This window comes from Heloderma suspectum, chromosome 3 (genome assembly GCF_057233095.1).
Source record: "Heloderma suspectum isolate Gila_16-S chromosome 3, 16-S_ref, whole genome shotgun sequence".
Taxonomy (NCBI): domain Eukaryota; kingdom Metazoa; phylum Chordata; class Lepidosauria; order Squamata; family Helodermatidae; genus Heloderma; species Heloderma suspectum.
This window is the reverse complement of record NC_139460.1, coordinates 191649970-191675527: the sequence shown is the minus strand read 5'-3', so window position 1 is coordinate 191675527 and position 25558 is coordinate 191649970. Positions and strand designations below refer to the sequence as shown.

General features: G+C 45.1%; 1 protein-coding gene across 3 annotated transcripts in view; it reads left to right on the top strand.

The window, feature by feature from the left end:
• The window catches only part of KCNMA1 (potassium calcium-activated channel subfamily M alpha 1), an 829668-nt gene that overhangs the window by 594594 nt on the left and 209516 nt on the right, over positions 1 to 25558 (top strand). For all 3 annotated transcript variants that reach the window (XM_084845225.1, XM_084845223.1, XM_084845224.1), the window contains exons 13-14: positions 2945 to 3014; positions 11703 to 11858. In XM_084845225.1, coding sequence (XP_084701351.1) covers positions 2945 to 3014; positions 11703 to 11858 — 226 coding nt within the window. The remainder of the gene's footprint in view (positions 1 to 2944; positions 3015 to 11702; positions 11859 to 25558) is intronic.

The window sequence follows — 25558 nt, the reverse complement described above, 5'->3', positions numbered from 1 at the left end:
GGCGTCCCACGTAGGGGACTCCATTTGCATCCCTGCTTTGCCCTGATAGGCTACATAAGGATTTACATAGCCTATCATGGCAAAAAGGGAGGCATGCAAATGGCGTAGCGGACGCCATTTGCATCCTTCCCTTTGGCTGTGATAGGCTACGTAAATCTTTACGTAGCCTATCACAGCCAAAGGGAGGCACGCCAATGGCGTCCGCTACGCAGGACACCATTCACGGCCGCAGCCTGGACAGCAGCGGCCGGATCTGGACCTTCTGGAGGCAGGTAGGATCCAGTCCACGCAGACTTCGCGGGGTGGCGGGTGGGATTGCTCCGTTCTGCCACGGACTTCTGGGGGCCAGATTCCAAAGATTCCGGCCTCACCTGAATGCATTTTAGCACTGCATTAGGAGTAAAGGTAGAGGTGTCCCCAGCCAGTCGTGTCCGACTCTAGGGTGCGGTGCTCATCCCCGTTTTTGAAGATCCAGCGCTGTCCGAAGACGCTTCCGTGGTCATGTGGCCGGCATGACTGAACACCGAGGTGCACGGAACGCTGTTACCTTTCCCGCTGAAGCGGTACCTATTTATCTACTTGCAATTTCTTGCTTTCGAACTGCTAGCTTGGCAGGAGCTGGGACTGAAGATGGGAGCTCACTCCATCACGCGGCACTCAGGTCTCGAACTGCTGTCCTGCTGACTCTCCGGTCTGCAGTTCAGCGTCTTAACCACTAAGTCACCACGGTCCTTTGTATTAGGAGTAGGACCCCCAAACTCAGCCATCTCAGAATCCTGTGACACTGGTGGAGTCAACCCTTTCAATATTTGAGCCACGGGTGCCCAAGCACTTGTGCATGGCCACCCGGGGATGCAGCCCTAGCCAATATCTTGCTCAGTGGACTTCTTTCCCCACAAGGGCATTGCTGAATCCTGTTCATGAAACTAATTGTTTTGCCAAAAGCGGAGAGGTTCTTTTTTGGATTCAGAGCAATGACTACACAAGGGAGTAAGAGTCAAAAAGCTTTATTAACTATAGCAGGCAGTGTATTACAGTTAAGCATATGATGTTACAAAGCAAACTGAGCAAAATATCTTACTCTTCATTCTGCTGTCGGGAGCCCCAGATAACAACAGCGGAGAGGCTCCAGTTGGCTGATGCACAGCACTTCCATGGTCCCGGTCTGCACTGAAGCCCAAACTGAGTGATGCTCTGGAGGGACTTATATACTTGAAGTTCCCTGTGTCTACGTGCTGTTTTTCACAGCTCCCTCAATCAATCACACCTGTTGATGGTCAAAACTTTCAGTCTCATGATGGTTATGCATTTTTTTATTCTACCCAAGAGGTAAGCGCTAAGGCAGGTGGACCATGGCCAAAGAGATCTTCCCGCATTCCAAGGTCGTACCAGCCTGATCATACTCTGGAGAACCAGGAGTCAGGCCAAGAGGCAAGAAGGCTGTTAAAGAGGCCTAAGAGGCTTGATTTTTAAGGTCTCACAGGAGTTTCAGGCATAAAAGAAGCAGCTGAAGCATGTTACACTATCCCCTCCATATACAAAAGTCTTCCATGGCATTTCCACTGCAAGTGGGATAAATATCTTTCCAAATGACATTTTGCTTGCCAGATCAAGCCATACAACCAATTTTGTCAAGTTCCTGCTTGACTGTGGAATATAGCAACAATACATTTCCCTCTACCCCAAGTAGCTGTCTGGAAATCTTCATTTGTAGTACTGTTATTGTAAGGTTCGTTTCTTCCAGGGAAGCTTTGGGGATATATTATGTGGGGGCAGGGAGAAGAGGCAAAAGGAACCTTCTTCACTGCACCCCTTGGGTGCTGAATGGCATTGTGAAACACTCTTGTTTTGCCATAAGTCTGGGATCTTGTTATCTGCATTGTCACAAAGACATCATTTCAAGGATAGGTCACAATGGCCCATTTTGACAGGGGCTGGGGTTTTAAAAAAATTCCTAAAAATTCAGGATGGTGTTGAGTACTTTTGCTTTCGGTTCAAGATGATACACCATCATCTTGATTCTTAGCCAGAATCAAAGGTTTTTGCCTCTCTTTCAACCTGCAATACAAGTAATCATGTAAAGAATAGCAGGATTATTATGGCTGGTGCATATGTGTTCATAGTTCTGTAGAGGAACAGTGACCTATGAATGACCCAGGATTGTCTGCAAGGCAATGTGGGTGATACCTCTTGGAATTATTTAACAGTGTAAACAAATCCAAAAAGAGCTATAAGGGGCACAGTTGTTCCAATTCAGAGATGTTTGGGTACAATGTTTGGGTTGGCACATATTAGCAAGTTTTATATAGAATGGCAGAGTAGATTTTTAACCCCTTGATCTATAGAGCCTTCCAAGTGGGAAATATTGGGCATGATCCAGCCCAGTGTTAACACTTATAAGTAAGCTGCACAGTGTGTTTACCCATTTTGATCAGATCCTGGTTTCATGTAGTTTGTATGGAAACTATGGGCAGTATCCTATACCGCCCCCATATCAATGGAACCCACTCGTAGTGCAACAGGGAGCTAGTGGTTCTTCACGCAACTGGAATTGAGGAGAAACCCTTGTTTCTGGAATGGGGCAGGTCAGCAGAGTTCACAGAAGGGACCTTCTCTGACCTTTCCTGATCTGGAAATGAGCGTTTCTGCTCGTTTTCAGGGTTCCTTTATGAAACGCTAACTCCCCTTTGCACTACTGGTTGGTATTCTTTGCCCAACAGAATGAGTGGGAACACAGTGGCAGGATAACATACTGCCCAATAGTTCCCTAGTTTGGGTGTCATAGGAACTCTGTTAAAGAAACCAGGATGGCTTCACTGAAACCAGGCATGTGTGGGGTTTATTGGACTGAGATTATAACATCTGAACTAGGCCATAGCATCAAATTAGTGAAATTGCTGTTGAATGAAAATGACAAATGTTGGTTTCTTGTCTTTCTTTTTAGAGTAATTTCCATAAAGAATTATCATCCCAAAATAAGAATAATCACCCAGATGCTGCAGTATCACAACAAGGTAATAAAAAGCTTCAGGGACACTCATCTGCAAGCTTTCTGTTGTAACACTTCTCTCTTAATTTGTCTTAATTTACACTGATGCACAGGACTGTATGAATAAGGTTAACATCTAATACAATTATTTTCTAACCGTAACCTTATAGGGATAGTTACAGGTAATAAGCATTTCCTGCACATATTACTAGGGATGTATGAAAATCACTTACCTTTCGGGGATTATGCTGATGGTGGGGGGGAGGCGCTCTGTCCCTCCCCCCGGAATCCTGGATGGGGGGGGAGGCGCTCCGTTCCTCCTCCCCTGGAATCCTGGCCGGCCGGCTATGCTCTGCAGCGATTCTGCGGAGCCTCCGGACATCCGGCTGCTGGCTAGCAGGGATGCAAACGGAGGCAGCCATAGCCGCCGCCGTTTGCATCCTTGCAGTCAGCCGTGATAGGCTACGTAAACATTTACGTAGCCTATCATGGTGTTTTTTTAAAACCTAGCCGTGATAGGCTACGTAAATCTTTATGTAGCCTATCACGTTTCTTTTTTTTAACTGGAAATGGCAGCAGTGGCAGCCAGTCAGAAGACCGGCTGCAGCCGCCGCCGGAGCTGCCACCCAGGAAGATCCGCCCAAGGTAAGTCCCGTCCCGGGGGGGGGGGGGGGCAGACTGTTCCACCACCGATTTCGGGGGGCCGAATGCGCTGGCATTCAGCCTCCCCGAGATCCGTGGTGGAAATTTCATACATTCCTACATATTACCACCATCTACACTTGATTAGTGGTAAAATTTTCCTTACCATGTCCTGTGCTGGCCAGAGCCGAAGCCCATGGGGTTCCGAACCAGGCAGCAAGAGGCAGGGCACCCAGGAGAGCTCCTAGTGAGCAACGCACTCTAGCAAAGTCTGAGGCCATACTGAAGCCTTTTATGCTACAGTCCCAGGCTCCACCCTTTCCTTCAGAATGGAAGCCTTAAAGGGACAGGCCCCTGGCGTGCAGCCTAGCGCTCCTCTGTCTCTCCAAGGGTTCGTTCCTGACATGCTGCTGTGGCTGGTTCACTGGCTCCCTGGAATGTGGGGCTCTCGCAGATGAGGGTGCTGGTCTGGTGCTGAGGCTAGGCTCTGGGGTCTCTGGAGGCTCTGGGGTCTCTGGCAGTTCTGCAGCAGTGCTCAAACCCAGAGCCTCCCCTGTTGGTGCCACTGGATCCTTGGCTTCAGAGTCCATGTCACTGCTGGACTCCTGGGTCATGATAACCATTTGTCACATTGGTACAGATTGCAGAGCTACGCCAGGGTGAGAGAGTTCACCCCAAGGTAGTTTGGTCATCTGTATGGGCTCTCTGGCCAGAGGCTTTAGCCTCCAGTTGTTTTGGCCTACAACTCCCATCAGCCCTAGCCAGCAGAGTCAATGCTGAGGGAGCATGGGAGTTTTAGCCTGAAACATCTGGAGGGCCACAAGTTGTCTGCCCCTGGTCTGAGCAGTTACGACTTCAATCTTATACCAGATAACCAGGTTGATCTCTCTTTTCCCAGGGTAGCTTGGTTGTCTGTCTTAACCCTCACATGTAGTGTGGAGAGTTTTACCACACATCAGATGTGAATATGTGGTAAAATCCTAACCACCTTTTGCTGTGATGAACCATAAAGCTGCATTTCTACTTTTGATTTTTCAAATGGAATGCAGTTGTTCCCGTCTTCTGCAAATAGGATTTCGTATTAACATACTAGTTGCTCCCAGTATATACAGTGCATACAGTTCACACACATTTTCCAGCAACCAGGTTGCCCCAGTTGACTACAGGGTGTGGCCCATCTAGGCTTCAATGGCTGATAACAAATCACAATCATCTGACATTCTATCAGAGACAAGTGGTGGACATACACTTCTATAGGGAAAAGGTGATGAGTTGTTCCTCTCTTAATGTGAGAAATTAGTGTTCGCACTATTGTTCAGCCACCTCTTGGTGCAGATTTACATGTAATTCAATATGGTAAATGTGTTCACCACAACATAAATGTGTTTCCTTGCTTAGTACACACCCAAAGCTTGGCAAAGAGCTTGTCTTGCATTTATTGGTGGAGCAGCTATGTGCTTGTGATCCCCTTCATGGATCACTGCCTTGTTGTGGCGAAGGGGCTTGCGTAACTCAGTGAAGCCATAAGCTATGCCGTGCAGGGCCACCCAAGACGGACAGGTCATGGCAGAGAGTTCTGACAAAATGTGGTCCACTGGAGAAGGAAATGGCAACCCACTCCAGTATTCTTGCCAAGAAAACCCCATGGAACGTATCACAAGGCTAAAAGAGATGACGCCGGAAGATGAGCCCCTCAGGTCAGAAGGTGTCCAGTATACTACTGGGGAAGAGCAGAGGGTATTTCCAAGTAGCGCCAGAAAGAGTGAAGTGGTTGGGCCAAAGCCAAAAGGACACTCAGCTGTGGATGTGTCTGGTGGTGAAAAGAAAATCCGATGCTGTAAAGAACAATATTGTTTGGGAACCTGGAATGTCAGATCAGTGAATCAAGGTAAGCTGGAGGTGGTCAAACATGAGATGGCAAGATTTAACATCGACATCTTGGGAATCAGCGAACTCAAATGGACAGTCATGGGCGAATTTAATTCAGGTGACCATCATATCTACTACTGTGGGCAAGAATCCCTTAGAAGAAATGGAGTAGCACTCATAGTCAACAAAAGGGTGGGAAAAGCAGTACTGGGGTACAATCTTAAAAACGATAGAATGATCTCAGTACGAAACCGAGGCAAACCATTTAACATCACAGTAATTCAAGTCTATGCCCCAACCACTGAGGCCGAAGAAGCTGAGGTTGATCGGTTCTATGAAGACCTACAACACCTTCTAGAACTAACACCAAAAAAAGATGTCCTCTTCATCATAGGGGATTGGAATGCTAAAGTAGGAAGTCAAGAAATCACCGGGATAACAGGCAGGCATGGCCTTGGTGTACAAAATGAAGCAGGACAAAAGCTAATAGAGTTTTGCCAAGAGAACACGCTGATCATAGCAAACACTCTTTTCCAACAGCACAAGAGACGACTCTACACATGGACATCACCAGATGGTCAATATCGAAATCGGATTGATTATGTCCTTTGCAGCCAAAGATGGAGAAGCTCTATACAGTCAGTTAAAACAAGACCTGGAGCTGACTGTGGCTCAGATCATGAGCTTCTTATTGCAAAATTTCGGCTTAAATTGAAGAACGTAGGGAAAACCACTAAACCATTCAGGTATGACCTAAATCATATCCCTTCTGAATATACAGTGGAGGTGAGGAATAGATTTAAGGGATTAGACCTGATAGACAGAGTGCCTCAGGAACTATGGACGGAGGTCCGTACCGTAACATTGTTCAGGAGGCAGCAACGAAATCCATCCCAAAGAAAAAGAAATGCAAGAAAGCCAAGTGGCTGTCTGATGAGGCTTTACAAGTAGCTGAGGAAAGAAGGGAAGCGAAAAGCAAGGGAGAAAGGGGAAGATATATCCAACTGAATGCAGAGTTCCAGAGAATAGCAAGGAGAGACAAGAAGGCCTTCTTAAATGAACAATGCAAAGAAATCGAGGAAAACAACAGAATGGGAAAGAATAGAGATCTCTTCAAGAAAATTGGAGATCTCAAGGGAACGTTTTGTGCAAAGACGGGCATGATAAAGGACAAAGAAGGCAGGGACCTAACAGAAGCAGATGAGATTAAGAAGAGGTGGCAAGAATACACAGAAGAACTATACAGGAAAGATCTGAATGTCCCTGATAGCCATGAGAGTACAGTCACTGAACTTGAGCCAGACATCCTTGAGAGTGAAGTCAAGTGGGCCTTAGGAAGCATTATTAACAACAAAGCTAGCGGAGATGACAGTATTCCAGCTGAGCTATTTAAAATCCTAAAAGATGATGCTGTTAAAGTGCTGCAGTCAATATGCCAACAAATTTGGAACACTCAACAATGGCCGCAAGACTGGAAAAGGTCAGTTTACATTCCAATTCCAAAGAAGGGCAACGCCGAAGAGTGTTCAAACTACCGCACCATTGCGCTCATTTCACATGCCAGCAAGGTGATGCTCAAAATCCTACAAGCTAGGCTTCAGCAGTATGTGAACCGAGAACTACCGGCAGTACAAGCTGGGTTTCGAAGAGGCAGAGGAACTAGAGATCAAATCTCCAACTTTCGCTGGATCATGGAGAAAGCAAGAGAATTCCAGAAAAACGTCTATTTCTGCTTCATTGACTACGCTAAAGCCTTTGATTGTGTGGATCACAACAAACTGTGGCAAATTCTTAAAGAGATGGGAATACCAGACCACCTTACCTGTCTCCTGAGAAACCTGTACGAGGGTCAAGAAGCACCAGTAAGAACCAGACATGGAACAACCGATTGGTTCAAAACTGGGAAAGGCGTACGACAAGGCTGCATATTGTCGCCTTGCTTATTTAACTTATATGCAGAGTACATCATGAGAAACGCCGGGTTGGATGAATCACAGGTCGGAATTAAGATTGCTGGGAGAATTATCAACAACCTCCAATATGCAGACAATACCACCCTAATGGCAGAAAGCGAAGAGGATCTCAAGAGCCTCTTGTTGAGGGTGAAAGAGGAGAGTGCAAAAGCTGGTTTGAAACTCAACATTAAAAAAACTAAGATCATGGCATCTGGCCCCATCACTTCCTGGCATATAGAAGGGGAAGAAATGGAAGCAGTGACAGATTTTACTTTCTTGGGCTCCAAGATCACCGCAGACGGTGACTGTAGCCATGAAATTAAAAGACGCTTGCTCCTTGGGAGGAAAGCTATGGCCAACCTAGACAGCATAGTAAGAAGCAGAGACATCACCTTGCCGACAAAGGTCCGTCTAATCAGAGCTATGGTTTTCCCAGTAGTAATGTATGGCTGTGAGAGCTGGACTATAAGGAAGGCTGAGCGCCGAAGAATTGATGCTTTCGGACTGTGGTGCTGGAGAAGACTGTTACGAGTCCCCTGGACTGCAAGGAGGTCAAATCAGTCCATCCTAAAGGAAATTAACCCTGAGTGCTCATTGGAAGGACAGATACTGAAGCTGAAGCTCAAATATTTTGGCCACCTAATGCGAAGAGAAAACTCTCTGGAAAAGACCCTGATGCTGGGAAAGACTGAAGGCAAAAGGAGAAGGGGACGGCAGAGGATGAGATGGCTAGATAGTATCACCGATGCAATGAATATGAACTTGAGCACACTCCGGGAGAGAGCGCAGGACAGGAAGGCCTGGCGTGCTATGGTCCATGGGGTCACGAAGAGTCGGACACGACTGAACGACTGAACAACAACAACAAGCTATGTGCTTGAACATGCGCTTCAGACATTCACAAGAACTTTCATGTTCACAAATGCACGTTGCAAAGATATATCCACCAAAAGCTGACTTCATGGTGAGAAAGCCATCACCTCAGTTTTCCTTGACAGTGCTAGTGAAGGTCTCCCAAATTCCTTGGTGGTACCAGGCTCAGATAGAAACTTGGGGATTTGTAAAAGCTTGCCTCAGAGGAGAGGTAAGATTTTTAAAGCCCACAAATTCTTCTCCAGCTCAGAACAAAATTGAAGTTGGAGAAGAATTCCCCACCCCACTCATCTCTGCCACCTCTTGCCATCCCCAGAAGCCCTCGCTGCAAACTCCCCTACTCCCCAAACATCTCCCTGTGATGTGCCGGGATGCAGCGTACTGGGGCACCAAGCCCATTGGATCATGGCAGAGGTAGTTCTCCTAAGGGCTACTGCCATTGCAGAGTGGAAATGTGATATAGAAAAGTGGGACTTCTGTGTACACATGCTTAAAATTGTACTGTGAATCTTTGATTTTTAAGCGATAACACACATAAGTGGAAACTGATTTAATTTCACTAAGTGTAAAATGATCTCAATGGAAAAATCACAGCCCCACTTTACTTACATCTGATTGGATTGGGTTTTACAGCTCCCATTCATCTGGTTTATTTCTTTTTCTTTGAAACGTAGCATTGTACATCATCTAGAAATACCTATCTTATTATGTATTTATTAAATTATTTCATTTTATAGGTAAATTAAATAAACAAAAAAATAAACCAAACTAACCTGGGGAACTTTGGGAGGTTGAGGGGGGGCATTTTCGCCCCACTAGTGGCACACACCCGTAGGTGCCAAAAATGGGGATGGGAAGATAAAAAATAAAACAAAATGGTGTTCGGAGCTGCTACGGAGTGCTCAAAGGGTCAACATTAGCTTGTTGGCTAATTTCAGCAGCTCTGGACACCATTTTGTTTGAATTATTTTTAAAATATTGGGGAAGGGGCTCCCTCCGAATTTCAGAGCAGTGGCAGGGGCCACACGGGGGGGGCTGGGGGGGTTGCATGTGGCCTACAGACCACATGTTGCCCATCCCTCCTCTAGACCAGTGGCCTGTTATCATGTAGTTCCTAGGTGGGCAGCAAGCAGCCCTCCAAATGTTTTGACCTATATCTACCATTAGCCCTACCCAGCATAGCCAATGGTGAGGGATGAAGGGGGTTGTACTCCAAAACATCTGGAGGGCCACAAGTTGCCCACCCATGATGTACGCTATCCTGGTGCTATTGTTTTCCTTTGGAATTGGCTGATGCAGGAATTGTTAGATGGAAGGGTTCCTTTCTGAAGATCAGGATTTAACCATTTGGGTTAGGTGTGTAATTTAGAAAGGGTCAAGGCTTAACAGGACAGCTCCAAGAGTAGGTTAATTATCCACAAGTGTCTCTCTTTGAGGTGTTGCTCCCTAAACTGAACTTGTTTAAAATCCTCTAAGCTCAGAATGGGGTCAGTTTAGTCATTTAGTGTGTACACAATCTTCACCTGCTAGAGGAAAGCCATGCCCTTCCCATTCATCAGTCACATTCTATAATATGTGAGACAGGCACCTTTTTTAGGGGAAAGGATCTTGCAAATTGACTCTCTGTCCATAAGAGCCTCGGTGTGGAGTACATGTCATCTTACATGAAGGTTTGCGGGGCAGGATGGTGGCTTCCTTATGCCACAAGAGTGGAACAGTCTATTTCCACAACTGTGATCATTCATGCATCCACTCTGTGGCTTTGCTGTGGCTGGCTTCCAATGTTGCACTTGTAAAATGCAGATGTTCTGATCATGGGTTAGCCTGGATTGCATCAGTATGTCAGACCTAGTGTGCTCCTTTATTGGAGCTGCTGTTGCATTGGAAGTGCCCAATGATTCAAGCCACCGACTAATGTTGTGTGTGAGCCAGCCATGGGACAGCCATTTTGCAGTGGCCACCAGGGAGGTAATGTATGAATTGTACCATCATCAGCTCAGTGTGGAGAGCAGAATGTCCATGCTCTTTGTATTGCAAGAGGCTTCAGGATGAGAATGGCAAGACGTCTTTCCTGTTCGTGTGTGTGCGTGCGCAAGCATACTGGTAGCCTGTTCATGTTGGGCAGAAGGGCAGAGACACACCTGAGTCCCAGAATCTAGTTTGGTTTATAGCTTCTATAACTTTTAAATTGACACTAGATTTTCAGGTGGACATTCCATGGAAAGCTATATATATAAAATGTCCACTTGTGCTTTCTTTTCACAAGGAGCAGCAGATTAATTTGAGGGGGAAAGTTTCATTTTAATTGATTCCTGTCCTGTTCATGCCCTGCTTATGGGCTTCCTGGAAGAATATGGCTAGCCACTGTTGGAAACAGGATGCTGGAGCAGATGGATCCTTGGTGTGGCCCACCTGGATTCTTCCTATGTAAGAGAGGATGTGGGAGGCAGGAAGGATTCTTGGTGTTTCTCTCAGGAGGAGGGCTCAGTTACGTGTATATATTGTTGGCTATCCTTTCCTTCCATCAACAGTTTCCTTGCTAACAAGTTTCTAAGGAAACTGAGGTGAGACAAATAAGTCCTAAGGAGATTCAGTTTGGCAACTCAGAATTATGTATTCCCTGCCCACTCCCCCACATCTATTGCAGCAGGAAGGAGAGCTAGCAGGAGGTGTGGGACAATTGTGTTGGCTTGTCTGTGTCCACTGACTGTGTACAGATTAGCTAAACTGTGTTGTGGGCATAATTAGATGAAAAGTGCTGTTTGGTGCAGGTTGTAGCATTTGTATTATGGGAGGAACAATTTAAAAGTGGTGTACTTCCTCAACCTAGAAGGAGAAAAGTCAGAGACTGGAGGAAGCTGTATAAAACCTGCATTTTGGTTTATAAGAGACAGACTCTGATCCTTTTGGAGGAGGCTTCTTAATCAACCCAGCTATCAGAAAAGAGAGGGTGGGAGTTAAAGGGGCTGAAGTGTTATCTTTCTGGGACCCAACTTTTCTCTTGGGGCCAGCTAGGTGTATTAACCAGCCAGAATTTCATACTTCTGGCCAGTTCCTAGAAAAAAAATTGTGTTGCATGTTTTCAGTTCTATTACCCTCTTTTCAATAAAATGCGTTTCTTAAAAGAAAAAAGATTACATCCTTTCAAGTGGGCAGAAGACTCTTAGGCCAACATTTTAAATAGTAGTTGGTTCACTTCACAGAGGAAAGGCAGTCTGCACATGCTCTGAGACTCAGTTGGAGGTTGCGGGGGCGGTAAATGAAAAACTGGCAACCCTACTGCAGTTTCCTCCCCCACTCCCCACCCCATGTTAGCAAAATGCAGATGCAAGTGTTTGGGGGAAAGTTTTCTTACCTGTGTTTTTCCCTTGCAGGCCCATCTGCTAAATATCCCAAGCTGGAATTGGAAAGAAGGAGATGATGCAATATGCCTTGCAGAGCTCAAGCTGGGCTTCATCGCCCAGAGCTGCCTGGCACCAGGCCTATCGACAATGCTGGCCAACCTCTTTTCCATGAGGTCATTTATAAAGGTAATGTCTCATCTTATTAGAGAACATTAGCATGGGATTCAATTTGTCATGGGGCTGAGTAGAGTGCATGCCCTAAACTCAAAACAGAGAGAGATACATCAACTCTGATAGTTAAAACATGAAACAACATATTCCAAAGGAAAATAAAACCCATAGCCTATTACAAATTGGGCAGTGGGCCAAGATCCTTCAAAATTATGTTTTTGTTTTTATTTGGCACATCCATGGCCATTAGAGATTGTTCAAAGTGCAATCTTTTTTATTCTTTATTTCTTTCAGATAAACCACATGTTTATCAATGTAGAAAGCCTCTGCACTGAAAATATGATCTCTATCCAATCCATATGGCAACAAAGTGCCGAGAGAAAAAGACATAGTAGTTTTTTTCTTTCTTGGCTCCCCCCCCCCCCAATCAAGTGGCCAGTGGATCCCTCACTGCGAGAATAAATGCAGAACATGTGTTTTACCAAAGCCCAAGCCTCCAACAACAATTCATTTATTTATTTCTCTTCAATCAGCGAGGCCCTCAAGGTTTACAGGGAAATAATAATAAATAATAAAGCTCAGTAATTCTCAAACATTTGGGGGCAACTGTAGCAGTTTGCTAGACCAAATTCTCACTTGTTCCCTTAGTGTTAATTTGCTCTCATTTAGTTTTTGGCCAGTCTCTCCAGACGGGAAATTTGGGCTGATTCTTTTGGACAAATGGAATGCAAGGAAATGGACCACAGTCATAGGAGAAAGGCGGATGGAAGACTTCAGTAAATGTTTTGTACAGCAAACATGGAACAGTTGTCCTTACTTTATACACCAGTCATGTGTAGGAACATAATAAATATCTGTTCCCAAGACAAAGAAGCAGCATATCCAGTTCTGCAAACAAGAATGCTATTAAATGGAAGACATTTTCCCTGGTTTTGCCCTAGAATTGCTTTAAATTGTATGAGGAAAGGAAGGGATGCAATCCCAGAAGACCCTCAATGTGTTGTGCACATTTATCCCCTGCTGAAGAGCGTTTTATCGCTCCTCTGCCATCTTCTTTTCTTTTAAACATTTTTTTTTCTTTTAACACTTTTTAAGACCTCTGCCCCCCTGTTGGAATTGTAAGCTCCCCTCCCCTCCAAAACAGTTTTATGGGCTGAATCATGACCCCTGAATGGCCACCCCAATTCACCATCTGCAAGTGGGGTGGCAAATTGGGGGTGGCCATTTTGGCCAATGCCATGCACCTCTTGAAAGAAAGGCAGGAACTATCTCCTGAAATAAAGGGATAGGTTTTGCATACTCCTGCTCATGCAGCACAAGGCTGCAGGGTTTTCTACTGACATTAGAACTTGGTGTCACCCAATTAAGTTTACTGGCAGGCGGTTCAGGAGAGACAAAAGAAAGTACTTCTTCACACGATGCATAATTAATTTACAGAAATTGTTGTGGTGGTGTTAAATAGATCTACTAACAGACCATCTAAATGGAACATCCACATTCAGAGGCAGGCTTCTCTGAATTCCATGTGCCGGCAGCAAAAGCAAGGGAGGTCTGTTGCCTTCATGCCCCGTTTGGGGGTTTCCTGGAAGTAACTGGCTTGCGCAGATACGTTTGTAGACAAGATGGTGAACTAGATAGACTCTTGGTCTGATCCAGCAGGGTTCTTCTCAGTGGAGGCTAGTGGCTGCAATGTCAGTGGGGTGGTGAATCCGCTCCGGGTTTCAGGCAGAACCAGTCGGAACTTTAACGGAGCGAGCCAAGGTGTGGCTCACTCCATTAAAGTTCTGACTGGTTCTGCCTGAAACCCGGAGCAGATTCACCACCCCACTGACATCACAGCCACCAGTCTCCATAGTTCTTCTTCGGTTCTTACATGATGTTCTTATTATGTGTGTGATCTTCTCCTTCCCCCACCCTCGCCCCACATTTCATTTGCATTGATTTTCTCCTGAATCTTCTATGGTCAGGGTTCTGCACAGGTAATTGTATTTGTCTTGTTACATTACCCTTGAAAATAAGCCCACAAAATGTACTAGCCCACATTTTTGTTAGCTTGCTTCTCTTCATCAGTCTGTGCTAGTTAATTATGGCATCTGGAAAATCTGAAAGACCAAAATAACCAGTTTACAATAAGTTTTCTGTTTGGACACCTGAAGATGGGCCACACACCACAGGCAAGTAGGTGAGTGGCTGCTTGCAGGTTTGTGTTGTATGGCTTAATGAACTACTTTTTAAAATCTCCTGGGAGAACTGTAGCATTGTGGATAGGGCTGCACCAAATATTTTGGAGTGAATATTTTTGGACCCCCAAGGTAATGGAGGAGTGTCAAAATCTTTTCCACAGCTTACTTTTCTGCTCTAAATTGCTGCTGTTTGCTGTCCGAATTATCTGCAGCTTTGGTGCCATTACAAACAAACACTGCCTCCTCCTGCCTACTAACACTGATGTAGTCACACTCATGCAGAGATCGGATTTGGCTGTGTGACAATATAACTGATAGCAACTATAGTTAATTATGTGTGAAGGCATCCCACAGAGGTTGGGAGGTGCAGGAACTAGAATGCGTCCCAGAAAGACAACTTGAGTCCAGCTGGAATTACCAACCAGTCAAAATGTCATCTCCTGACCAGATGCCAGAAAAGGAGAATTAAAACTTTGTTGGTTCAGTGACATCATCACAAAGCCAAATCTAATTGGCTATAAGATGACAGTAGCAGAAGAAAGCCATTTTGAACAAAGCTGAAATCGTAGCCAATTGTGGCTGCAAAAAGGTTCAGGCTCAGGAGAGAGAAATGCAGGTGTACTGAGGGAGTACTCAGGTGCATACCTGCTGTGTGAACACTTTCACCTCTTCTGCCCTCTTCCTTCTCAAATGCATGAAAAGGGTTGGGTGTTTTGCACAGGGGAGACATTTTTAATGCAATGAACACCCCTCCATTTAACTTGTGAGGTTTGTGATCATGCAAGAGAGGAGAAAATGTCTCAAACGATATGGAATAAATCTTCCCATCCCAATTTCATCACTCTGTTCTCAGGCTGCCCAGTCTCTTTTCAGCAGTCTGCAGGTGTTTGTACAAACAGGGGCAAAATGTGGGGCATAGCTACTACTGATTGTGATTGCATTCCCAACGTCTGCATGGGTGCCATTTTTTAAACCCACAAAACTCTAAAATGCGGGGAGGAAGCATTGCCTTCAGATATTGTGGCTCAAGTCAAATCAGAGTGAACACAGTGCTTTCAGGACTTACTCTGGCATCTTAGATGTTTTTTAATAAGTCCTGTGGGTAAAAACAACAACAACAATGGCACCCAGCTGCAGCTGGGGATGTGATCACAGTCACCAACAGGACCACAAAAACAGGCAGTGAAAAATTTAGTGTTGAGAAGCCTGCATGCCTTGCCTCTTCATCCTCTCCAGTGCCCCCCACCCACCACCTGCCATAGTTCTGTGGGGACAAGGGAAAAGAGCAGTCTTCTAAATTTCTCACTTGCTTCCAGTTTATATAGAAAATACTTCAGGCAAATAATATTAGTGAAAATATACATGTTAGAAAATTGCCAGAAAAATCTTAGCAGAAGTACTGTCATTTTTGGAAGATAAATTGAAGTGGAGGGTTTTCTCCCCTTATTCTCCCCAGCTTGATTACAAAGCAGTATAATACATCATAAATAGTAGATCAATCAAGGACAAATGTACATGATCAGTGGTGACATTGCACACATTTAACTGATTATAACTTAACTTTGCAGCCAAATTATTTGTGTAACCTCTCTGCCCAACATTAGCAGTAAAACAAACTTAGAAAACTCAAAATGTTATGTTGCAGTTGAACATTTTTCTTTTGCTTTCATAATGACATTCTTCATATGGAAACTCTTATTTTGTATCAAACCCGACTAAAGGAAAATAAATTCAAGATAACCAAAGTACATAAGATTCTATTGTGCATGATCAAAGCAATTTCGGAAAATACTTAAAAGCATTAAAAAAGTAATAAGGCATTTAATCGCATAAGAAGAAAAATCTTTGAAGCAGAAGTCCAAGGAGTCCATTATATTTACTTGTTGCATTTAATATCATCATAGTTACACTACAGGTAAAATAGTAACGTGTATATAGACACTCAGAACTAGGTAGAATTACTGATGCCACCAAATTCCCTAATCAGCCAGCTCGTTGGTCAAAAGTTGTCCATTCATAATGCTCACCTCTGTAGCGAGCCTGGATCAATGGATTGCAAATGCACTATTACCTTCGGAATTCACTCATATGTTCACCCATCACTAGATAGAATTGTTGCTCTATGCAGGAACTGCCTGTATTGATTAGCATGATAGATTAAATGGCAGGTGACAGTGGCTGAAATCCTGCAACTGGGAATTACATGTGTACCACCTCTGCATAGCCAGTGCCCCTCTGAGTCCCCAAGTAACCATGGAACAAGAGCAGGCAGGAAGAGGGTGTGTGTTACCTATTTGTGTGTTCATCTGTGGGACCCTGTAACTCCTCCCCTGCCTTTTCTAGCTCCATGCTTCATAGCAACTGTGCAGGCAGGCGGGGACAGTGTCAGGGGTCAGCATCATTGGGCAACTACCAGGGCCTGTTCCTCAGCAGGGGGCCCATTGCCAACCTCTGAGGTCCCCTGTCCTTTCTGGTGCTGCTCCACCTTGCTTCCTGTTCACCTGCCCATTCTGAGTGAGAAAGCAATGCCAGGAGTGAGAAGGAAGAGGAGCAGTCTCCACATGCCACAACCCTGGGCAGCCAGGTGGATGTTGCTAAAATAAAGAGGGCAAGCACATGGGCAGTGGTGACCATTGCAAGAAGGAGATGGACTGATACAGAGAGAAGACCCACTGAGGGCATTTTGCACTGGAGGCTGGCTCCTGAAATTGGAAGCCCCAGTACGAGCCCACAAGAATTTGCAGCCAAATCAAGCAGCTGCACTCACAAGGAGTAGCAGCAGCCAAACCATTGGATTGCAAATTTTACCCCAGAAATACCTGCTCTGTCTGTACATAAATTTATTGCAAGTGCCTTCTTCTCTTCCCTTCAAAGGAAATTTACCATCAGAACTTCTTACTGCTTAGAAAAGGGCCTGGGGCCCCAAAACACTGGACTTTCCTCTGTGTCTCAAAGGGGCCAGCCAAAAACATTTAATGTCCACAAGCCAGAGTTCTGCCTTTTTTGTCCTTCTCCATCCTTTCCCTCTGATTCTCCTTCTCTTACTTTTTTGCCCTGGGTTGTCTTCTTACTGTTTTTCTAAGGTCCTGGGTCTCTTTTATACCACCAGCCTATCTTATACCACCCCCTCCCTCCACATTACATGTAAGAATGGGTTCTTGGGCCTTCTTTTCCACAAAGTTTAATGTTTTTATTGGTCTCCTGGTTTTCAGTGCCATATTTTTCTGGTTGAATCTTTTAGATTTGCTCCTTGAAGCTTGTTGTGAATAGTGGGAAGGGGAGATCATAATCATTCTTTGAATGTCAAGTTGCATGAATGTGCTTACATAAATACATGAATGTGCTTACTTAATCCCCCTGGACTCCCTGTCAAAAATAAATAACAAAATAAAACACGCAATTCACAGATTTCCAGGCCAATTTCCCCATCCACCTTTCAGACTAAGATTCTTTGGATCATGCATTGGGGGTGGCGTGGGAGTAAGAAAGAGTTTTATTTCTCTACCAAAAACTGAACTGGCCCAACTTTTCTTCAGAGGATAGTCAGTCAATAAAAGTGAACAAGCTCTGAATTGCACTGGCATTGCTAGATGTAAGTCAGATCACTGCAAATGTGAAGCCATGCCAGATAGACAGTGTGTTAAGAAACAGAGGTCCGATGATATGAGTGGTGGAGAGATCACTTTGAAGAAAGGAGGAGTGAAGAAGAAGATAAACTGGGGCAAAGCCTCATTTGGGGTGCAAGAACAGGAAGAGGTTGTGCACTATTTGCAGGGAGGAACAGGGCATGCATACAAGGGAGGTTTGAAGGGCTGAGGACTGTGGAGCAGGATGGAAGAGGGGCATGGGATTGTTAAGTCCAGAATCTAGACCAGTTTTTCCCAAACAGGGGTCCCCAGGTGTTATTTATTTATTTATTTATTTATCTATCTATTTAACCAATTTATAGACCACTTAAGTATATCTAAAAAGACATCTCAAAGTGGTTTACAACAGAAAAATTTAAAATACAAAGCATCCACAGTTAAAACATTTATATACAGAAACTACAAAACATCTCAGTTAAAAACATTTAAAATCAGAGGATAAAATCCTCAATTAAAATATTTAAAATAAGGGAACTAACAAACACCAAACTGGGTAACTCAATCAGTCAGGGAAGGCCTGGATGAGAAGACAGATCTATTTGGGGCTTAAAACATGCCACAGTTGGTGCCTCCTGCATCCCAAGGAGCAGGGCATTCCACAAAGTAGGTACCACCATGGAGAAGCCCTGTTCCCAGGTTGCTTCCAGATGGCAATCTTCAAGTTGTGGTACCACCAATCAGGCTGCCTCTGATTATTTTAGTGATTAAAGAGATCTGTATTAGGAAAGGCAATCCACCAGTTATTCTTGTGCAAAATTGTTCAGATATTTATACGCCAGGAACAAAAACTTGAACTAGACTTGGTAATTAATAGGCAGCCAACGAAGAATCCAGGAGCACCCACAAAACTACATACCTGTTCTTTCTGAGGGAGTGCAACCTCATCTAGAAGAGGGAAGCTCCCCAATTCCCATACCCAGGAACCACCTGCCCATAGACTTTGTGTCTTATTCAGATTCAGTCTCACTTTGTTGACCTTTATGCAACCCATCATTGCAACCAGACACTGGTTCAGAACTTGCACAGGCCCTCCTGATTCCAATGTCACAGAAAAATAGATCTGGGTGTCATCAACAACATCCCAGATTTTCTAACGACTGCCCCCAGTGGCTTCATATAGATGCTAAAGAGCTGTGGCACCCCCTCCCCCACATAATTGCCAGGGTGCTAAAGCACACTCACCCAATGTTACTTTTTGGAACTGTCCCCACAAATAGGAGCAGAACCACTAGCGCCTCCAACTCATGAAGACAATTCAGAAGAAGACCATATTCAGTGGTATCAAAAGTTCAAGTAAGAACAGAGTTGCACTCCTTGTGTCTCTGTCCCGTGGAAGGTCATCCTCTATCAGAGTGACCAAAGCCGATTCCAACCCAAAATCAGGCCTGAACCCAGACTGAAATGGGTTGAGGTAAACTGTGCTCTCCGAGAAGCTCTGCAACTGCATAGCCACCACCCTCAGGACTGGCCCTCCCATGAAGCAGGGTAAATCCTCCACCTCAGGTGGCAGAGTGGGAGGAGCAGTACTCGCCCCCCCCCCCCGAGGTTTCCCGGCTCCTGTGTCACTGGAGCAAGGCAGTGTCACTGGAGCAAGGCACTGGAGCAAGGCAAGTCCTGCCAGCCCTGCTCACCTGCTGCAGCAGGTGAGCAGATGGCGGGGCTCTCTGGAGCACCCACCTGCCCTTGGTTTGCTCTCAGGGTAAGCCAGAGGGCAGGAAGGCTGCGGCTCTTCAGTGAGTCACCCTGTCTGAAAAGCCTAGCTGTGGGGGGGGCCCTTCTTCAGAGCCAGGCATTGCCTGGCTGGAGAGATGTCCAAGGAGATTGTCCCTCCTCCAAAGCAGCTACCTGGTCCTCTGTTTAGCCAGAGCTAACAGAGGACAGGAAGCCGCTCTGAAGGAGAAGTGTCCCAGGAGAACGTGTGCAGCACAAGCAATCTTCTTGGCCACTTCTCCAGTCATTGCCTGGCTCTGATGAAGGACCTCCTCAGAGCCAGGCATTTCACACTCTGCGGCTTTCTGAAGGACTGTGCTGGCTCCTTTCGCTGGCTAACTCAGCTCTTCAGAGAGAGAGAGAGAGAGAGAGGGTGAGTATGCAAGCCAGTGTTGCGGAGGCTGGGGGTGTGAGGCAGCGGCTCTTCTCCTGCCTCAGGCAGCGTGAGAGCTTGCACCACTGCTGACCACCCTCTCAAGCACTTTGCCCCCAAAGGGGTTATTAGTGACCGGGCAGTAGTTGGTATAAACCTCCAAGGAGAGCTTTTTCAGGAGTGGACACAGCACTGCCTACTTCAAGGCGGTAGACACCACTCCATTGTGCAGATGTATTCACTATTCCCTGGATCCACCAGACGACCCCCCCGCCTTCCCCTCCAGGCTAGCTCAAATAAGCTAGGATGGATAGGGCTTGAGTTTGCGTATTGTAGGCTGTGCAGCTAGAAGCATCTTGCCCACATTCTCACAACTCAAAAACTGGGACTGATTCCATATAACTAGATGTTGCTGAGCAGAATTGTTGGACTACAACTCCTGTTATCCTTGACTATTGCCCATGCTGGCTGTTGATGACAGGAGTTGTAGTCCAACATTTGGGGAGCCAAAGTTGGGGAAAGCTGGTCTAAGCCCTGTCAGGGCTGCTGTTCTTTTAAGAATTGAATTGAGCCAATTGTTGTCCTGACCTGACAAGCCCAATGGGGCAATAAAGGGTAAGAAACAGCAAGAAAGTTGACTTGAATTCACCAACCAATTGACTTGCTCACCAGTCAATTTACTTGAACTCAGCAGCCAATTCTTTGGCTGCAGGCTTCTAGTCACAATGTCTTTAGGGCTGACTTGTTAAGCACAGAATGCAAAATCCAATGGTCATATGAAAAGTAACCATGAAGCTTAACTGAGCTCAAAAATGTTTTAATCAAATCATATGTGACTTCTAAAAAGTACCTGGAGTAACATGAGAAGCAGCTGTTCTTTTTATGAGGATATTATCCTGTCATTGAAAACAGTATTCCAGCCCGCATTACTCCAGCCCTGTGACAGCTGATTTTCTGTACCTTAGATCACCTATCTCTGTACAATATGGACTAATAAAGTTGAATCAGCAGCATGGATTTCATTTTGGAGCAAAGGTTTTAGCTGTAAAATCCTTTGTTTGCTTTGCTGAAGAAATTCAGTCAGGAACTGGGTATATATCTCTCTTTATTAAGTACAGGAGAGTCGAAGAAGATAGATGTGCTAGTTTCTTTCAGATATCATGGGCTGGAGAACTAGGCTTTATCGCCACTTCATTTTTGTTTTTGTGGATGTGCTAGCAGTTTTAGGGGTTGAGACTTGATATATTCCTCAAAGCTTCCATATACTTTGGGAGATAAATCTCTTCTGCTTGTGAAATGACAAAAGCTACAAAAGCACATCAGAGTAAGATTCAGCTTTGAAAAACAAACTTTTGAGAGTATAGGGACATTTTTCTTAGGGGTGTACTTCAGATTTGGCCAAATCCCCAATCCTGAACCGAATTTGGGGAATATCCAAAATGGAGCTCCTCCAAAATGGACTGAATCTGAATCTTCACCCTCCCAAACCTTCACTATTCGGATTTGGAGGGACACTGAGACTCAGACAGCATGGCCAGGTTCGCACCATCGGTGGAGGAAACAACACAGTATGGGTTGCTTCCCCTGACCTTGTGCATACTGTTCACATGACAAGTATTTACCTAATTACCTGTTGCCGTGTTGTCGAAGCGCAGCACAGAGGGGGTGGATTCTAGCCCACCCCACAATCCCTACAAGCCATGGGTTGTGGAGTGGGTTAGAAGCTATCCTCAACACAGCAACCCACAATGCGGCGCAAGTAATTCGGTAAATGCTGGTCACGTGAGCGGCATGTGTCGGGGTGGGGAAAGCAATCCATACTGCATTGTTTCTCCCTGCAATTGTGTGAACCCAGCCAAAGTTTGCGAAAATTTATACATTTCTCCCCAAGCTCTCTATACAAGGAGTGGCAGGGGCGAGGGGGAGGAATATAGCTTTGTGACTGACAACTAATCACAGTGTATGGTTCTTTCATGCTTTTCCAGTCTCAGTGCTTTAGGGCAGAGATGTTGAAGTAATATACTGCAGGACTGTTTCAGTGTTCAGTACTAGTGCTAGTTCTCTGTCCTAGTAGCAGGAACGTTAAAAGAGTTTTTATTGAGTCTTGGGGCCTGGGAAGGAGTAGCATTGGGTGCTTGCCTAGAAAATGGTGGATGTTCATGTCCTTCTGCCTCTGCCACTGTCCTTCTACAGCCATCATCTGCTCCTGTCATATTTCACTTTCTGTGACTTTGAGCAGAAAACTTAAAAGCCAGAGGAAGCAATCTTATGGGGATAGTCGGCCGCCTCCAAACTTGGAGGGGACCACCTATCCAATGCACAGTGGGAGGAACTTGGAGGGGATCGTGTTCTCCGTGCTCCAGCCACCCTGCATTCGTGGCTAGATGGCCAATTTTGGCTGTCTAGCCACGGGACATGGGAGCATGGGGTAGGGCGGGGTGGCTGGATGACACATAGGAAGTGTCGTACTGGCATTTCCGCACTCCCCGCCTTGCCCCTGGGAACGCCCCCACACTGCTCTTATGAGCACAGAGCATGGGGACAATCTGTGCTGCCTATGAGGTGGTGGGGGAGGGGGTGGGGTGGCAATTCTCTGGTAACTGACCTTGGGGTGCAGGCTCCGAGGTCAGTTGCCAAGAACCAACCAATCCTATGGCCATCTAGCCGCTGTCTAGCAGCCATAGGAATGCATCCTTAAACTGTTTTTATTCATCATAAATCCCTAGCCTCTGCATCCATCCTTCTGAAATTTTGCAGGTAGGTTTCCTACCTAGGGATTCATCTGTGCCATTTTCATACAAATTAACCCCCCCCCCCAAAAAAAAACCCCACAGAGGGGAGGGGATACCTGTCACTCCCCCCTTCATATTAGAAGACTTACACAAAAACTTTTGCAAATATTCTTGACATTTTGCAGGGTTTTTAAAGCTAGGGCTACCTCTATGCTGTATGCCTTTTCCCTAACAATTGCCCACAAAGAACATAAGGGGATAAGCACATCCTTTTTTGGAAACCCCCAAACTACAAAGGCTCTCTTGCACAAAAACTCCTGAATCTATGAATCTGAAACTTGGTAAACTTAATCCCCTCAAAACAGACAACTATGCTTACAATTTTCATCCAGTTCTGCCAAGAAATAGTTACTGACAATTTGCTTTAAAAAATAAAGAAATAAAACCCCTTGCACTTATTTGTCTGAAATTCGACGAGTTTCACCCCCTCACAAGAGGCTAGTACACTTGTGAATTGCATCCAATTCTGTTGATCAGTTAAAAAGATCTAGTCAGTTGTTGATTTCCAATGATAGTCAGTGGGAGGCAGGACATTTTGGATTTCCAAACCGAGATTCAGATTCAGCTTTGAGTTGAATCAGGCAGCTTCTGAATCAGTCCGAGGCAAATTGGATTGTTTTCTGAATTGCCAAATTGGGGTCTGAACCAAATCTTATGGTCGGTGCACACTTGCAGTTTTTATGTTTCTGTTGGTGGTTTCAGTTCTGAAAGTGAATTACAGTTCTATAGAATTTTCTGTAATGTTACCCTGTCCCATTCTTGGCAGGACAAATCCTTTGCTGGAGTCCTGGGAGCACCCACAGCAGCCACCACTTCCCCAAAGACAAGTTCTTAGGCTTTGGGGAATGGGGAGGCAGTGGTGGCAAAGGCAGCCCACAAGCCTGAGGTGAGCAGGACAATGCTCACTTTGGTCCTGCCCACAAGCATTCGAGTCTGAATGGTTGCAACATTCCTAAGAAGGAGTTCTCCAAATCATACATCTCCTCTCTGAAATCAATAGAGCCCAGCCCATATGTTATCCTCGTAGAATGGGTTGCTGTGGTTGCATTCCACGCTACTGTGGCAACTTATGCAATGATGAAATAATGTAGTAATGCCACTGGCATTATTTCTCATGTGATCCATTCCTCCCCCATGATTTCTACTTAGCATGGGTGCACTTGCTATTTCTTTTAGGAAAGGCGGGAAGGTGGCTTGAGGTCTTGCTCCAGCTGCAAAGGCATCTGTTGTCTTGTAATCTACAGCAAATCATATGTTCAAGGGTATCAAGATGTGAGGTCAATGGCAAGGCCTGTATTGCTTTAGTGATCTCACCGCAGTAAATAGGTACATCAGTGACTAGGCACACCAAGTGGGTGTGTGGACCTGATCATTACCTTATTGGGCATCTACTGGGAACCCTGTGTAGGCTGTTTTAAGATGCCTAAAGGAAGGGTGGGATATTCGTGATAATCTTAGCAGCAGCAGCAGCAATAATAATGAAAACAACAAGCACCCATCTCACTGCTGAATGCTTAATTAAATATTTAGGAGTAGGGATTTAACACAGAAAAATAATTGTTTGTCTATCATTGACGTGAATATTCCTCAAGAAGTACTAAAAAGATTGGGCTGTGTTCCAAAGAGAACCGTGAAACTAGTTTTGTGAGCCCATGAGGCTTTAAAGCCCTATTCTATAGTCCCATTGATGTCACTGAGATTTCTCAAGTCTTGGACTACATAAGATTGCAGACTGATATATATGCCATCATGTTATATATGTTGTCATGAGGCAGCAGTGCCCTTCCACCATTAACGTAGTCCAAACCAGGCTGTCTTCATCCAAGGGGGTGCAATGGACACAAATCAGCTCATTATAAGAATTAATTGTCCCTGTGTAGGTGTTGATGTACATTTTTCATTTTGCATTGCTAATTCATTACCAGTTTGGAGGGGTTGCGTACACTGATTTAACTTTTTTGACTGGATCTCATTTTCATTTGTGCTCTGCATAGTAAAGTAGCATAGCTGTTACTTGCATTACTGGCCTTCTGGCCTTCTTTATAATCACACACACACACACACACTTGTCGGTTTTCTATAGATCATGGGGAGAATCAGCTTTTCAGAAGAAAAATGAATCAAGTATTCTACAGGGCTAATGCAGCCCTTTGTGTGAGCCTAAGCCATGCTTTGGATCCTACCCATGGTTAACACAAAAACACAGCAAGGTTTGTCCATGTGTAAGGCAGGGATGGGCATCTTGTGGCCTTCCATATGTTTTGGCCTACAACTTCCATAACTCGTAGCCAACATGGCCAATGGTGAGGGATAATGGGAGATGTAGGCCAAAATATGTTGAGGGCCAGAAGTTGCCCTCCCCAAATTTAAGATAAAACAAAATGGTGGTTTTATTTGGAACATCTCATACTTTTAGCTAGGGCTGAGCTGAAAGTTCTCGTATGAATGTTTGGTTAAAACGTTAATGGGAGGAGAAAAGGGAGGATGAGTTTAGAGTGAATGAAATTGGCTGAGACATTTGTGGGGGGCTACCAGTGAGTGGTAGATGGCAGTGGCAGCATTCTCTTTTTTTCTTTTCTTCCCTTTTGCTGCTGCTGCTGCTTAGCTTAGCAGCATTCCACCAGTGTGGGCCATCCCCGCCCCCCATGCCATGGAATGATGCTACTTCTGGGCCATTTGGGGGGAAACCACTTAGAGGACTCCACGCTCATTGGAGAGTACATTTGTCCTCTATCCCACTCTGAAAAATCACTAATATCTCCCCTAACCATTTTGCCACACATGAATGTGTTGTAGAAATGCACAGGGGGGATTTCAGCTTGGTTCTACTTTTTAGCACAAAGGAAGTATGTCTTTCTCAAAATGAAATCTTATTTGATTCTTTGAGGCCCACTGTTTTGAGGAAGTTAGTCTTGGACTACTTCCTCTTTTCAGTTGTTCTGTTTCTTTGACACTGGAAAAATAAATAAGTTACTTGGCAACCCAGCAGCAGTACTACGACTTGTTTGGA